The sequence below is a fragment of the Coffea arabica genome, chromosome 11e, assembly GCF_036785885.1.
Source record: "Coffea arabica cultivar ET-39 chromosome 11e, Coffea Arabica ET-39 HiFi, whole genome shotgun sequence".
Lineage (NCBI taxonomy): Eukaryota > Viridiplantae > Streptophyta > Magnoliopsida > Gentianales > Rubiaceae > Coffea > Coffea arabica.
This window is the reverse complement of record NC_092331.1, coordinates 54,112,587-54,128,295: the sequence shown is the minus strand read 5'-3', so window position 1 is coordinate 54,128,295 and position 15,709 is coordinate 54,112,587. Positions and strand designations below refer to the sequence as shown.

Genomic DNA, 15,709 nt, shown 5'->3' with positions numbered 1-15,709 from the left:
TTGTTTAAAGAAAAGTGTAATTCATTTACAAAGATATTTCACAAAAATTATATATCACCAACAATAGATACCTATCATATAAACAACCAAAACCTTCATCTGGAAATTGAGTTTTTAATTTATGTACAAAAAAAGGAAAAATGAGAAAAAAATGGTAGATATACTATTGCTGAAGCAAATAAAAGAATGAGAGAGAAAAATGAGTTTTCAAATAGCAAAATAAAGTTACATTTGTCTGAAGATTCTAACAGTTGAAAATAAAACTAATTTTGAAAATTTGAAAACACACAACCAATCAAAAATTAAGGGTGCGTTTAATAAAACTGTTGAACTTGAAATTGTAGAAAAACAACTACAGCAAGAAGCATAGTTGTTGGGGGGAGGGGGGTTAAGAAAACAACTACAGTAGGTCTAGGTTTAGGTCTAGATCTAGGTCTTGGGTCAATGTCTCAAATTTATTATATCTCGCTTCTTTCCATCCAATTAACAGGAAGGATATAAGAAAAAAGAAAATAATTGCTGAAGATCTAAGTCAAGATAGTGATGGTAATGTAAGGTTTTCATCTTTTACAGACTAGGAGCCAGAAAACTCAGATAATTACTTATCCTTGTTCACAACACTTCCCTTTAGAATATTTGGATGGAAAAATGAAACATAGATTTCGATTCTTATGGTCTTCGTCATGATGGCAATATTAGATGATTTTAGTATCACCCTCGGATTAGGGTAAATAGACTCAAATGACAAAAAAAGGTGTTTAAAATTCTCCATAACTATACATCACTATCTAGTAAGAAGAACCTGCTTACCACGAACTCCAACGTGAGGTATAAATCTTCCCAGGTACGCAGGTAATATCTAGCAAGTAAAGGGTTGAAATGCATGTAGTATCTGAGCAAATTAATAGGTGCATAGAAATTTATTTTGGTCGATTTCTTTCTTTAAGATATATCAATAGATAGCACTGGCTGTAGGTTATTTCTTGCTAGTCGCTGCATACACATACAAGCATGTTTCGATTCATTATTATTTGAAAATTTTTTTACTTGAATCACAAATAAATTTTTTAATAATTTTTTCGTTATCTCAACCATTATTTTTTTTCACGTATATCACACCATAAGAAAGTGTCATAATAATTATTCTAAACATATCACTACCTAACTCTACAGTTAAAAGCAATTGGTTCGTTATGCACTTATTTGATTCTTTGACAGTTTATTTTTCTAGTTTTAGGTAGAATTTCATTGTCTTTATCCCCCTCTCTTGCCTTTGATTCATCCTCCACTGATAACCTTCTAAATCTGAAATAGAAAATAAATATAATGAAACTGGCTCTAATTAACCTAAACGCACTGATCATACAAGACTGAGGTCATGCAATGTACTATAAATTCCACGTTTTCAAGTCCTTAGTGTTGTTGTTGAAGTCTTTCCTCCAAAATAAAGACTTTGGCATCATCTCGGTGGAATACCTATAATTGTTGCATTTCAATTGATAGTGATCTAAGCTGACGAATACCCTGTACGAGTTAAACCAAATTTTGTTATTAGTTGGTTGCTTGGGTTAAATTCCCTTTAAGACAAAATGGGCAGAAGGTACTAAGAAAGAACTAAGGTGCCAAGTCCCATTTGGGCTCCAATCCGAGGGGAAAAAGACATGTTGGCTGTGCGGCACAACCGCAGGAATAACGCTTTAGACTTCGAAGTCTAATGGATCCTTTTATCTTGATAAAGTAAAATTTAATCTAGTATTGAAAGTAGTTCAATGTTTTTTTCCATATTTTTTTTAGTACAGTATCATTAAAACTTTTCATCCGGGCTCTTTTTTATTTGTTTATTTATTTTCAAATTTTTTATACGAGGATAGTAAGTTGTCAAATGTTTCACATAAAGTTAGTAAACATGGAGAAATATATATTTACTCCCAATTGTAGGATAATTAACCATATCTGATTGAGATTGGTTTTTTCCCCCCTAAATATATTGCATTTTATCCTTAGTAGTCAGGGTATAAGGAAATTTAAAAAATTGAGAAAAGTTTGTTAATAGCATATTTGGGGACCAAAATTGTTTTAATTGAAACATTAGGGACAGTTTGGCAAACGAGCCAAATATTGAGGATTAACACTGTAATTTTCCCTTTATTGTATTTCATGAGTTTGGTTTGAACACCATCACTGCTTATAGGGGTGAATGCAGGTCGTTCATTTTGTTATTTAACCCGAAGATAAACATAATTAACCCACTTATACGATAGACTAGATTCACACAAGAGTTTCCAGTCAACTGCCTTCCATTCATGTAGAAAGACTGCACTAATATCTTCTTTCGTTGGGCTGGCATCCATGATTCGTCTTGGTTGGAAGCAGACACACGGAAATGAGTGAATAGATCCACTTCTTGACTCTGGAGCCTAAGGACTTGACCGAAACTCGTATTTCCACACAATGAATGCCTTAAAGGTCAGACAAAATTGTGGTGCGTCTTAGTGAGACAATGAATGCCTTAGACTCGTGCCCATAGAGGAATAGGACACTTACTCTGCATCTTCTCTTCTTTTATCCTTCAATTTATTTTTGTATAGAAATTTTCAGACACTTAATAATTTTAGCTTGGCTTGGAATAGTATCCTTTTCATCATTCTTGGAACATTGTTATACTCAAAATTCAATTTTGCCACATAGAATGCTAAAGCAGCGGAATTGCTTGCAACATCAATTACTCTACAAAACACTTAACAGCGAAAGCTAAACCAAATACATAAAAAGCTAGTCTAAGGAAATTTGAACCATAATTATTAAATCCGGCCCGAAACTCGACCCGGAGAAATGACAAAGTCACCGGATTGATGGTTCAATTGTGGGTTGTATAGTAATTATATTATATTATATAATAATATGTCTTAAATTATAAAAATAATAAAAATTTTAAGTTAGTGGTTCAACCGGCGGTTCAACCATTGGTTTTTTTCCAATTCATTTGTTAAATTGTCGGGTCGTTGACTAGTCAATGAATTTTTTGTTGAAACAATCTAATTAGTGATCCGATCCGGTCCTATGACCGGCTCACCGGATTGATCGATTTAACTGCTAGATCGGGCCAGATTTTATAACTATGACCACGACATTGCTTGTTATGTCAATTACTCCACAAAACACTCAACAGCTAAAGTTGAAGCAAATACAAGAAATCTCGACGGCCAATCAAGGACCCAAGAAGGTTAAATTTGAGAATGTAACTAAAAATAAGACAGGATGATAAATGAGGATTTGTAATTTTTGGGAAGTAATTAGGTGTGTTTTTAATACTTGGGAGAAGGATACTGTAATAATCTACAATCAAATGGTAAATTCTAACAAGATCTTATACTATAAATAAAATAACTAATTTAATTTGAGAGTATAGAAGTAAACCATTTGAAATACTTGTGTATTTTGCTAATTGTGAATTTAGCCAACACTGCACAACTTTTTACCCTTCTATTTTGCTAGTTCATTGTTATTAGCGACTTACAAACCTACCAACGAGATTGTATTAAACCCATCAAGGTGGATCATTTATAAACCATAAGCAAATATATTTTCTAATACGCACACCTGGTAGATTTGAGACTGGGACCCCATGGTTCTTTGTCACGGTAGCATCCTCAAGGTTGAATCGGTCTTGGTAAGGGTAGTGATTGTAATGTTATGTGATTATCACCAATAGACTAGGAAGTATAGGCTAAAGTCAGAGTGACAAGACAAGCAATTTAGAATTCTCCATAACCATTATTACCACTATTTGGAATTAATCCGATGGAGTCCGAAGAGAGAGAATAATCTTCACCCGTAGGCATTTATTCCAACCAAGTAGAGTAAAGGACAACAAAACATCAGTATCAAGCTACAGAAATGAGCAGCAGGTCTTCATCAAGAAAGCACCCTCAGTGAATGTGGTCTTCATCAAGACAAGCAGCTTAAATTGTCCATAGCTACTGCGAAAGAACCCACTTGCGACCCAGTCCAAGTTGAGGTACAAAGCTCCCCCGCGTAGACAGGTGATTGCTAGCGACTGAGGGATAGAAATGCACGTACCAGGCTATCAATTAAGATGTGAAGATGTTATTTCAAAGAATCTCAATAAACGGGGTAAGCGTAGCTTCATTTTTTTTTTTTTTTAACGTGAAAATCAGATTTAATTGATAAAGCATCAAACCATGCTCAAGGAGAAAAATATAACTACCGGGGTTGGCCCAGTGATCAGAGAAGAATTTATAGGGTTATGTCTATTGTCAGGATTAGGATTCGAATTTTGCACCTAACAGTTAGGGGTGAAAAATGTGTGGAGGGAAGTGAAAGGGTATATATATATATATATATATATATATATATATATATATATATATATATATATATATATATATATCTACCAACTAGATAAGAGAACAATTGGAGTTCTCAATTGAATGCCAAGTGTCACTATATTGTTAGAGAAAGGAGTTTTTTTCCTGGTTTTTTCTACCAAAAAGTGAGAAATGTCTATTTCAGGCATGGTCTTCAAATTCAATGTCTTAATAGTTCCTTACTATTTAGGGGCTAATTGGTAACAATGGTTTAGTTATTTGCATTTGTTCCTTTTGTTTGGTTTTTAATTGATGTGAAAGGTCAATTGAATGCTTTTATGAAAACTAACTCATTAAATAGTTGCTAACTATTTAGGGTTATTTTTGTATTTTTGAAAATATTTCTTTTATAATTTTCTGATCAAGTGCAAATAATTGTAAACTATTTGTGGGCCCTTTTATCACATGGGCTGTTTTGAATTAGATTATATGATTCATTATATAATTAATATAAATTAATGGAGTTATGCCCGTTAGAAGTAATGTGCTTAGCCGTTAGTATATGACTGATGACTGATGTTGAAGTTAGTCAACAGCACCTTAATTGTCTTATTACTTAGGGTAAACAACAAAAAAGCCCCCTGTGGTTAAGCAATCATACATAAAAGCCCCCTGTGGTTTCATATCATACCAGTCGATACCCCGTGGTTTGAATTAACCTGAAAAGTGGACGGAAATCGGCAAAACAGACGGAGTTGAGTGAATAGACGAAAATACCCTTTTGAAGAACGCAGCTTGCATGTAAATTTTTTTTTTTTTAAGTAATTTGTTAAATAGCCTGCCTGAAACCCGCTTGCGGGTTTCCTGAGTGAATAGACGAAAATACCCTTTTGAAGAACGCAGCTTGCATGTAAATTTTTTTTTTTTTTAAGTAATTTGTTAAATAGCCTGCCTGAAACCCGCTTGCGGGTTTCCCCCTTATGTAAAATGACTAAAAGCTGCGTTTCTGTTCTATTTATATCAAACACATACTCTCAAACCCTCACCTGAAGGGTGAGAATGAGAGGGGAGGTTTGCTGGGCATCCTAGGGCCCTCCGATGGGCATGTGCAACTCAACGCAGCTTGCATGTAAAAAAATTTTTTTTTTTTAAGTAATTTGTTAAATAGCCTGAAACCCGCTTGCGGGTTTCCCTCTTTTTTTTTTTTTTAAAAATAAATTCTATGCTAAAATGACTTAAAACAAAAATAAAAGACTAAAAGTAAATAAAAACTAGCATGAAAAATAAAAATAACAGTAAATAAAAATACACTAAAAATTTGGTGTCTACAGTAGTTAATGAATAATCTGGAAACAGATTGAATGAAGACTCAGAAGAAACGGAAGCTGGTCTCTTATTATTAAAGAGTGAAGGCTAAAATAGGCATATCAGGTGAAAGTTTGTGGTGGAAATCTGTTTTTCGCATATGCACGCGCCTTTGCAGTTCGTTTAAGACACACGCCGAATATTTGACGATTTCCGTCCACTTTTCAGGTTAATTCAAACCACGGGGTATCGACTGGTATGATATGAAACCACAAGGGGTTTTTATGAATGATTGCCTAACCACAGGGGGCTTTTTTGTTGTTTACCCTATTACTTATTGAACTTCCTTCTTTCTTCATTTACCCAGAATTCCCTTCCCCTTCTTTTCTGTCGAATAGCCTTTTTCTTTCTCTCGATCGAATAGGCCGCTATACTATATCGGCCTGCAAAATTTTCAGTTTCTTACCGAATCCTTCAACAACTAATTGTCCTTCAATTTGATTTCGACCCAGAAAATCCTCCACACGCACGTGAATTTTTGGCCTGCCCCAAAAATTAGGTCAGTAAAATTCCTTTTCCCCAAAATCTACGGCCCTGCAAAATCTTCGATTTTCTGTCAATTCCTCGAGCAATTAACTGTACTTCCTTTCGATTGTCTCTAAAAAAGTCGCCCAATTGACGTCAATTCTTCTTTTGCCCCAAAAAACAGTTCACTGATATCTCTTTTTCCCCAAAATCAGCTCATTTTAGGGATGCCTGTTCTACCGACGTATGCTATGATGCAGCTTTCAAAATTTACTATTCCCAGTCCTATATATACTTTTGTTCCTCAGTTTTGCCGGTCTTCAGCAGACGACCGAAGAAAATCTAGGTATTTTCTATTCTGTGTCTTTTTATTTCAACCTGCAATTTTTTAGTTTGATGAATGTTCTTACCTTCTGTTCATTTATTGCCTTCCGTTAATTAAAGACTGCCATGTCTTTTATTTTATGCATAAAAGAATAATTATGATGCTAATTTTTCGATTAGCTTACGTTTACTTTTTCCTCTGTTTTTATATTAATTTCAAATGCTGCCGGACTTTTGCAAACATTCAGGCGAGCAAAGAAAATATAGGTATGTTTCTGTTTTCTCACCTTCTGATTTGAACTGCAATTTTTTCCCATTGTTGTTGCCTCTGTTTATTGCTTTCTTTTAATTATTATAAGAAATGCGATGTGTTTGATGTTATGCTATGATGGTTTACTTTTGCCTCTGTTTTTAATTTCAAATGTTGCATGATGCTGTTAGCTGTTTATCTATTCAATAATTACATCATTTAGTATCATTGTACTTCGGGTTATTAAGGATGTCATTTTATATATATTAGTTAGTTTTAGCTATTCTAGGATGCTTTGATTCTATCATTTTGTGTACCTTTGGTTTAGTCCTCCACTTCCAGATGACCTATCTTTGAGGCAATGGTAAGTATAATTTTCTTTTTAGTTTTTTCCATAAATTATCAACTTATTTTACTGATAAATTTTGTATTTGTGCTCTAAACATAATCATTCAGGTTCAGCTTGAACAAGGAAGAAATCAGGAATTTGCTTGATGCTAAAACATACAATGATGCAAACTGTTTACTTCCTCCTCCAAATGAAGAAGATATCAAAGCAATCAGCAATTTTCAGGCATCATTTCCAGTTGTAAGTACCATATTGTTATTCTACAATTTTGGTTAAATATAACTATTTTCTGTCTAATTCACATTCAAATACCATTCATGGTTGCCTGCCTCAGCAAAAGGCAGCTTGGGTGCAAGGAACTGTCAAACTTGCATATGGATTCAGCAAATATTGGACTACAGCTTGTGCGAATTGTCACAAAATTGTGAATGCTGACATTGACTGGATCATCCACTGTCCTTCATGCAAACAGCAAAGTGAAGTTGAACTCAGGTTAGATCATTAACTTATGCTTCTAAATTAAATATTATTCGCATTTGTTACCATATATTAATCTTAATTCCTCCACTCAATTAAAGGGCTCGCATTCCAATTATTATAACTGATGCTTCGAGCTCAATACATTGCATTATATCTGGAGAAGATGCTGAAAAATTGATTGAGTTCACTCCATTGCAGCTTAAACAAGCACAAGAAGATGTAAGTATGAATTTTCTGTCTTATATTCAGGCATAAATACAGATATACATAGAAAGGAATTCGCTGAACCTAACTAAAAAAATTTTCTGGTGCAGGGCTTTCAAATAGATACTGAACTTAATGATGCCTTGAAAAAGTACACAGTGGTCTGTTTTCTGAAATCCTATGAGACTCCTTTCCAAGGTCAACTGCAGAAAAAGAATACTGTCATCAAGGCTTATACTGCAGCTGAACTATCAGACCGTCCCCTTCCTCTGGAACTTCCAGAAAACACTCAAGTTTCTTCTGCACTTGGCAGTTCATCAGCAAGGCATGCAGAAACATCATCAAAGGATCAATTGTTCACACCAAGCACAAAGTTGCTACTTGAAGAAATTGCTGGAGCCAGTTCTTACAAAGACAACCAGACATCTGCAACCAGTGGAGCAAAAAGAAGCCTTGAATTTCCAGAAGATTTACCAGCAGACACAGATCCTAAACAACCAACAAAGGCTCCTGAAGAGTTTGCCAAAGAACCTGCAAAACCGTATGGTCCACCTGCAAATATCAAAGACAGTCCAGCCAAGAAACCTAAAGCAAAGGAAGACTGATATGCCTGATTTCTGCACTTTTGTTATATCTTTTGTTCATTGCCTTGATGACTATCTTGATTGCTTAGACAATGCCTTTTGAATTATATTATGATCCATTATTCTTTTGACTTAGAAAGTAATGGATCCTAATATATCTATGAATGGTTTAACCATCAATGTTGTAACTCAATAGGCAATGAAGCCTATTTAAACCCCCTAATATGTAACTGTGGGTTGAACTGAAGTGTGTGTTTTGCTAAGACATGAATGTTTGAGTTTATGTAATCTATGGTTGTGATTTGCATATTCATTATTTACCTCTTCATTTTTCAGTTGGTCATATCATATATATACATATATGGTCCTGATTGCCCAGGTGTGATTAAGTTGTTTGATCATATCAGTGGGTAGGCCGTGCAATGCACGGCCAGAATCATGCTAGTATATATATAGAGGAACTCAAGGAGTCTTGTTTGGTTGTTTGAGAAGAAGGTTCTGGTTTGTCTGTTGATTTTTCCTGCTGTTTCTTTTTCCTGGGCATCTTATCTTCCCTGCAAGAATTCACGCGTTAGATAATCAGGAATAGAATTTGAATGTATTCAATGTCAAAATCAAAGATTGATAAAATCGCTTGCCATCTCGCAAAAATTTGTTTAGAGGCAAGGCTTTTAAAATCTTTATGTAAAACATCTTTGGCTGATTTACAGTCAACCCGAAGTAAAAACTTCTGGTTTAGTAGTTCAGTTTGGAATTTTGTAATACATAAAACTATTGCTAAGATTTCTTTTTTGATAGTAGAATAGTATTGTTGAGAATTGTTCCAGTGTTTGGAAGCAAAAGCAATTATTTGTTCTTTATTATTTTTTGTTTGTTTAAAAACACCACCATATCCTAAATCAGAAGCATCCGTTTCCACAATTTTTTGAGCCGTTGGATCTGGAAGAGCAAGACAAGGAATGGCTTTGACTTCGGTATTCATAGTGGTCAGGAAAGAAGTTTTAAAGTCTTTCCTATTATCAGATTCAAGATTCGAATCCTATACCTGACAGTTAATGATGGAAAGAGTGTGGGAAAAAAGTGAAAAAGTCTATATATATATATATATATATATATATATATATATATATATATACACATACATACATAGACACACGCTAGTGCAATAAGCACAGAAACAAAATTGCTAGAAAACAAAATCCTAATTCCTATACAAGTACAAACTACTGTTTAAGGACAAGTATTGACTGAGGAAAATCCTTGCTCATCCTAAATTCATCGTGTTTTATGGTAGTCATAAGCTCTTTAGCTATATAAAAGCATCTTTATCCTAGGTTTATTATTTAATTGGTTGGTTGGGTTACATTCCTTCAATACTAAATGAAGAGATCGAGAATATGCTTAAAAAAGCTGCAACACACTTGCGACCCAATAGTTGGCATTTTTGCCTAATTCAAACTGTGACAAAATAAAACCGTATGTCTCAAGATAGAGTCAAGGCTACATTAATTCACCAAATTGAGTAATAGATCTCCTATCAGTTATTTTCTGTTTTGCCAGGCTAATATGCAGCAATCTGAAAGAAGAAAGCAATAAAGTAGCAAACATATCAAAATGGAAACTTGGTGAACAGATGAGGAACTTCAATTTGTCGAAGTCTTATCACTTCCTCATAGACAATGAGAACAGCAATTTACCAATTCACATGTGTAAACACCTAATCGGCAACCTATTTTCAACGTTTATATCTAAAATTCTTCAACCTAGTAATCCAGTTTTACAATGGAAACACAACTACGATACGTTGTGGAAAAATTTTAACTGAACCACAAGTATATGCCTATATAAGTCCTGCCCAATGTCACAATTTATGCTCATGTTTTATTAATTGTTTGGCATTCCTCAAGTTTTACATACCTCTATAAGCAATGCAGACAACTTATTTTGTTTTCGTTGCAGCCTTGCTACTATTGCACTTTATAACAACAAGCTCAGCTAGCGCAAGTGTTGCCAACAACCAAAACAACACTATCGATCTAAATGCACTTCTTGCCTTCAAAACCGCCATTTTCGATCCCCGAAGGATCATCCCAACCAACTGGTCCGTTTCTACCTCTGTTTGCAACTGGATTGGTATCACTTGTAATGCTCGTCATCATAGAGTCGCAGCCATTGACCTTTCTTACATGGGAATTGCAGGAACTATACCTCCACAATTGGGTAATCTTTCTTTTCTCGTCAGGTTGAATGTTATGAATAACAGCTTTCATGGACATCTTCCAACCGAGCTATCTCGTCTGCGCCGATTGAAGTACATCAACTTGGAAGGCAATGCCTTTGAGGGAGAACTACCGTCATGGTTTGGAGGTTTAACTGCACTCCGATACTTATCCTTCCGAGATAACGGGTTTTCAGGTTCATTATCAGGCAGGCTCTCTAACTTCACAAAGTTAGAGACCATCAGGTTGGATTTCAACTTTTTTACTGGAAATCTTTCAGAAGAATTCAGCGCTCTACCGAAATTGACAGAATTGGACATTCAATATAACCAACTTGTAGGCCCTCTGCCATGGGCATTGTTTAACCTCTCCTCATTGCAAATTATTGCTTTTACGAATAATAGCTTATCGGGTTATCTTCCAGCACATATCTGCGATTATCTCCCACAACTTAAAGGGCTTCACTTATCATGGAATCACTTTGAAGGTGAAATTCCATCAGGCATTGGAGAATGCTCAGGACTCCAAGTTTTATCCTTGTCTTACAACAAATTTCGAGGATATATACCAAAAGAAATTTGGAATCTAACCACTCTTACAGGTTTATATTTGGGTGGGAACGACCTGACAGGTAAGCTGCCAACTTGACTTTGTTTTGAAAAATTCTTGTGTATTTCGAGCACCAATTGATCACCGATTTAAATGCTTGTAGGGTTGTGAGTTTAGATGCGGATGTGTGGAGAAACACTTAAACTTAATGTTTAAGTAGATTAAGTTCAAACTTAAATGTTTAAGTAGACTGGATATAAGCAATGGTTCTTTCTTTTTGCATTCTTTGTTCATCAATGATTACAGGGGGATATTTGAAATATTTTGGTTAAGCCGCTAACTTGTTACACCAATGGCCTTGCCGGGTTGATGTCTAGGCCGGGATTAATGACTATGCCAAACACACAATTTTGTTTGATATAAGAAATAAAATTGTGAAAGAAGGATGAATTAACAATATGTATACTAATGGGGTAGAGTAGTCTTTTTGTACAAAACCATTGGTTTTGATGGATTACATCTCTCTTGCCTTTGAATCCAAAGCATAATGATGTTAAAAAGTATATTTTCAAGCCACATGGGTGGTTTTGAGGAATTTCCCCTTAAAATTTTTGGACATTTGAAACTTCATGGCTTTACCGTCTATGAAAGAAAATGTAAAATGTATTAATTTCGATATGCATATTTAGATTTTATATCAATTTTATTTCTAATTTATGCATACATTTAAAAATCCATTGACATACGCATATAGATTGCCACCAAAATGACCTCCAATTTTTGGGAGTGTATGTAATCATCATTTTGCCAATATTTATGAGGGATTTACATGATATTGTTTGAAACTAAACTGAAGATCCTTAGAATTCTGAAATGCATATATATATATATATATATATATATATCTATATATTATATACATATAATTATGCCATGCCATTAATTATATTTATCATCATGCCGTGATTTTTGAGCAGGTGAAATTCCAAAAGTCATTGACAATCTCTATAATTTGGAGAAACTAGGCATGGACCGTGCTAATATGACAGGTAAAAATCTTGATACATTTTGGCATGAGATCTATTTCATTATTCCATCATTAGAATACTTTTCTCAAACTTGAATTTGAGCTTGAAGTCGAGCGAGTTGAAAAACAAATCAAATATGGCTCTTTCTCATACGTCAATTGGTCAGTCATACTAGCGCACTGCATTGATTTGTCAGGTATAATACCTCTAGAGGTTGGCAATCTTAGCAAGTTAGAAGTACTAAACTTGATGTCGAACAGGTTGAGAGGTCCCATCCCGCTGAAACTTTTCAATAGTTCAACTGCACGAGTTATTTGTCTCACGGAGAATGATTTATTAGGCGAGCTTCCATCAACTATAGGTGCTTTCTTACCCAATCTTGAGGAACTCAACCTTGGGGGAAATGAATTCACTGGAACTATACTAACGTCTATCTCAAATGCTTCTAGGCTCAGATGGCTAGATCTAGGTATGAACCATTTTACGGGTGCAATTCCTCATTCTCTTGGAAACTTGAGATTATTGGAACTGTTAAGTATATCACGAAATGATTTTTCTGAGGACTCGCTATCCAAAGAGTTGAGCTTCATCACATCCCTGTCAAACTGCAAACATTTAACAAGGTTGTGGATAGATGAGAATCCTCTGAATGGCTTCCTCCCAAAGTCTATTGGAAATCTTTCTAGCTCATTCGAATCCATTTCTGCTAGTGGTTGTGGAATCATAAGTGAAATTCCAAGTTCGATTGGTAATTTGAGCAACTTGATAGAGCTGAGCTTTGCAACCAATAGTTTGACAGGGTTAATTCCAACTACAATCAAATGGTTCTTGAAGCTTCAGAGGATATATCTAAGCGACAATCAAATGTTAGGTGCTATTCCAAGTGAGTTTTGTAATTTGCTGAACTTAGGAGAATTAAGACTTGGACAAAATATGCTCTCTGGTATGGTGCCTTCTTGTTTAGGAAACGTTACAACACTTAGATATGTTGATCTCAATTCTAACAATTTAAGTTCTATGATACCAACAAGCTTTTGGAGCCTTAGAGATATTTTGGAGCTAGACATGTCAGGAAATTGTTTAACAGGTTCTTTGCCCGCTGAAATTGGAAACTTCAAGGCATTAGTCTATTTGAACCTTTCAAATAATCAATACTTGGGTGGGATACCTAGCACTATTGGAGCACTACAGGATTTGCAAGGACTATCCTTGGAGCACAACAAGTTACAAGGATCGATACCAGATTCCATGAAGAATATGCTGCAGTTACGGCATTTGGATCTATCTTTTAACCATCTGGAAGGTGTAATTCCCAACTCATTACAGGTACTATTAGATCTCCAATACTTTAATGTGTCTTACAACAGATTGAGAGGACCGATTCCTCATGGAGGGCCATTCGCAAATTTCACGAACCTGTCTTTTCTCTCAAATGAAGCATTGTGTGGCGCTCCTTGGCTCCAACCTTGTGCAAGTATATTTGAGCATGAATCAAGGACAAAAAGGATAGTCATGGTTGTTCTGTTGACATCAGGATCTGTCATATTAGCCTTGGTGATTTCAATTTTTTTGATACGGTTAAAGTTGAGAAAGAAAATTCTAGCTCCAACTCAGAACTTGCTTCCCATGGCGACATTTGAAAGGGTGTCCTTCCATGAACTTAGACAAATAACAAATGGATTCAGCGAGAGTAACTTACTTGGCTCGGGGAGCTTTGGTTCAGTTTACAAGGGAATTCGCGAAAATGGGATGGTTTGGGCCATAAAGGTATTCGATTTGCAGCCAGAAGGTGCATTTAAAAGCTTTGACAGAGAATGTGAAATCTTAAGCTGCCTTCGTCATCGAAATTTAACTAGAGTAATTACTGCTTGCTCTAGCCCTGACTTTAAGGCTTTGGTGCTCGAATACATGCCCAATGGAAGCCTTGAGAAATGGCTTCATTCAAACCCTCATTTCTTAAACATCAAGCAAAGGTTGGGTATCATGATAGATGTGGCTTCTGGTTTGGAATATCTCCACTATGGCTATTCAATGCCTATAGTTCACTGTGACTTGAAGCCTAGCAATATTCTCCTAGATGAAGACATGGTTGGACATATTTGCGATTTTGGAATTGCCAAGTTGTTGGGAGACGGAGAATCTGTGATGCAAACAAAGACTCTTGCTACATTTGGATATATTGCCCCAGGTGACTTTTCTTGATTCCAATTTCAAATTTTTTCTGTCATTCAAATTAAAGTTTCAACTTTTAATGGCTAGTACAGTATGTGAAATTTAAAAATTTTGAAAAAAATGTAAAATTGGTGAACTGGTACTAGTACTTGACTTTAACAACTAGTTTCAAATTTTTTGATGCTAGAGTACGGACTAGAAGGATTGATTTCAACAAGTAGTGATGTTTATAGCTTTGGGATTATATTGATGGAGACATTTACAAAAAAGAAAGCCTAAGGATGAGATGTTTACAGAAGAATTAAACCTCAGGCTTTGGACACAAGAATGCTCACCAGATTCTGTGACTCAGGTTATAGACGGAGACTTGCTTCATCCTGAAGATAAAACGGTACAAAGGAAGATTGAATGCATATCGTCTATCTTGCAACTTAGTTTAAGTTGCACGACAGATGCTCCTGAGGAGAGAATAAACATGAAAGAAGTTCTAGGAGCATTGCGGAAGATCAAACTTCAGTTTATCAAAGACATCACGCCTTGAAGTAGATAGTAATACCATTATATATGAGATAATCCGTTAGCAACTTTTTCTGCAATTGCATAGTATATCAAAGTCTCATTCCAAGGCTTACCATTCATTCAAGTAGTACTCATGTTTTTTCTACTGAATATATGGCAGAGCCCTGGAGTGCAAATGTATATGGGGAAACTCTTTGTCTTGCTTAAAGTTCAAGACGGAAATGAGATATGTTGTATTGCCAATAAATTTGTTTACAAATATGGAGACCTTAAGTTCAGGATCCCAATTTATATGTTGACTTGGTGTTTATGCTTGTCATACATATATGGCAATTAAGGTGGTAATTTACATTTAGTTATTCATACATCTTTCCCCTTTTCAATTTTTGCATATAAATGAGAAACAAATTGATCGTCAATATATATCACCATATGGAGGGGCACATAGGCATATGTGTTTATACATACAGAACATGACTGTGGCATGTAGATTCATGCATTTAGTTAGTTACAAAATTACATTTTAAAGGTGCGAAGAACAAAGATAGCAAAGTAGTTTTCTGACTTTTCTCTGCTACAATTTCTACTTAATTTATAGAAATTAATAGCACTTAGTCAGGTCAAAATTGAAGGTTATATTTGTAATTGTGGATTGATAATATCTTATTCAGGGCCCAGAATGTTAAAATTAATAATGTACCATTGCCTCAAGCTAGAAAATGGTGGGAACATTTGTTAAATAGCTCAATTTTGAGAAACTACGCTTAATGGAGTTCTTCAATGGATTGTTAGTGATTCAGGGAGCAACTCGTTTCATACCTTCTCTTAACAGTAGATAGATATTTTTTTTATAAAAATTTCAGCATGTTCCAC

The 15,709-nt window shown here is 35.0% G+C and overlaps 1 protein-coding gene and 2 long non-coding RNA genes across 3 annotated transcripts; all 3 read left to right on the top strand.

Moving 5' to 3' along the window:
• Positions 1–5,978: 5,978 nt before the first annotated feature.
• On the top strand, positions 5,979–7,055 carry LOC140021055 (uncharacterized). The gene is made up of 3 exons (XR_011825033.1): positions 5,979–6,192; positions 6,374–6,504; positions 6,731–7,055. It is a non-coding gene; the product is annotated as an uncharacterized lncRNA (long non-coding RNA).
• A 3,222-nt stretch (positions 7,056–10,277) lies between these two features.
• LOC113718529 (uncharacterized) lies at positions 10,278–14,073 on the top strand. Its single transcript, XM_072072154.1, has 4 exons — positions 10,278–11,199; positions 12,095–12,166; positions 12,342–13,934; positions 14,036–14,073. The coding sequence occupies exons 1-4, from the start codon at positions 10,278–10,280 to the stop codon at positions 14,071–14,073; spliced, it is 2,625 nt and encodes an 874-aa protein (XP_071928255.1).
• Positions 14,074–14,102: 29 nt separating this feature from the next.
• Positions 14,103–15,201, top strand: LOC140021645 (uncharacterized). The gene is made up of 2 exons (XR_011825549.1): positions 14,103–14,333; positions 14,505–15,201. It is a non-coding gene; the product is annotated as an uncharacterized lncRNA (long non-coding RNA).
• Positions 15,202–15,709: the final 508 nt, after the last annotated feature.

Excerpts from the sequence above, each read along its gene's own strand:
- LOC113718529 (XM_072072154.1), top strand. The coding sequence starts at position 10,278 with ATGCAGACAACTTATTTTGTTTTCGTTGCAGCCTTGCTACTATTGCAC. Across the intron at positions 11,200-12,094 it reads GGGTGGGAACGACCTGACAG|GTGAAATTCCAAAAGTCATT; the intron begins GTAAGCTGCCAA and ends ATTTTTGAGCAG. Across the intron at positions 13,935-14,035 it reads ATTCGATTTGCAGCCAGAAG|GCTTTGGTGCTCGAATACAT; the intron begins GTGCATTTAAAA and ends CCTGACTTTAAG.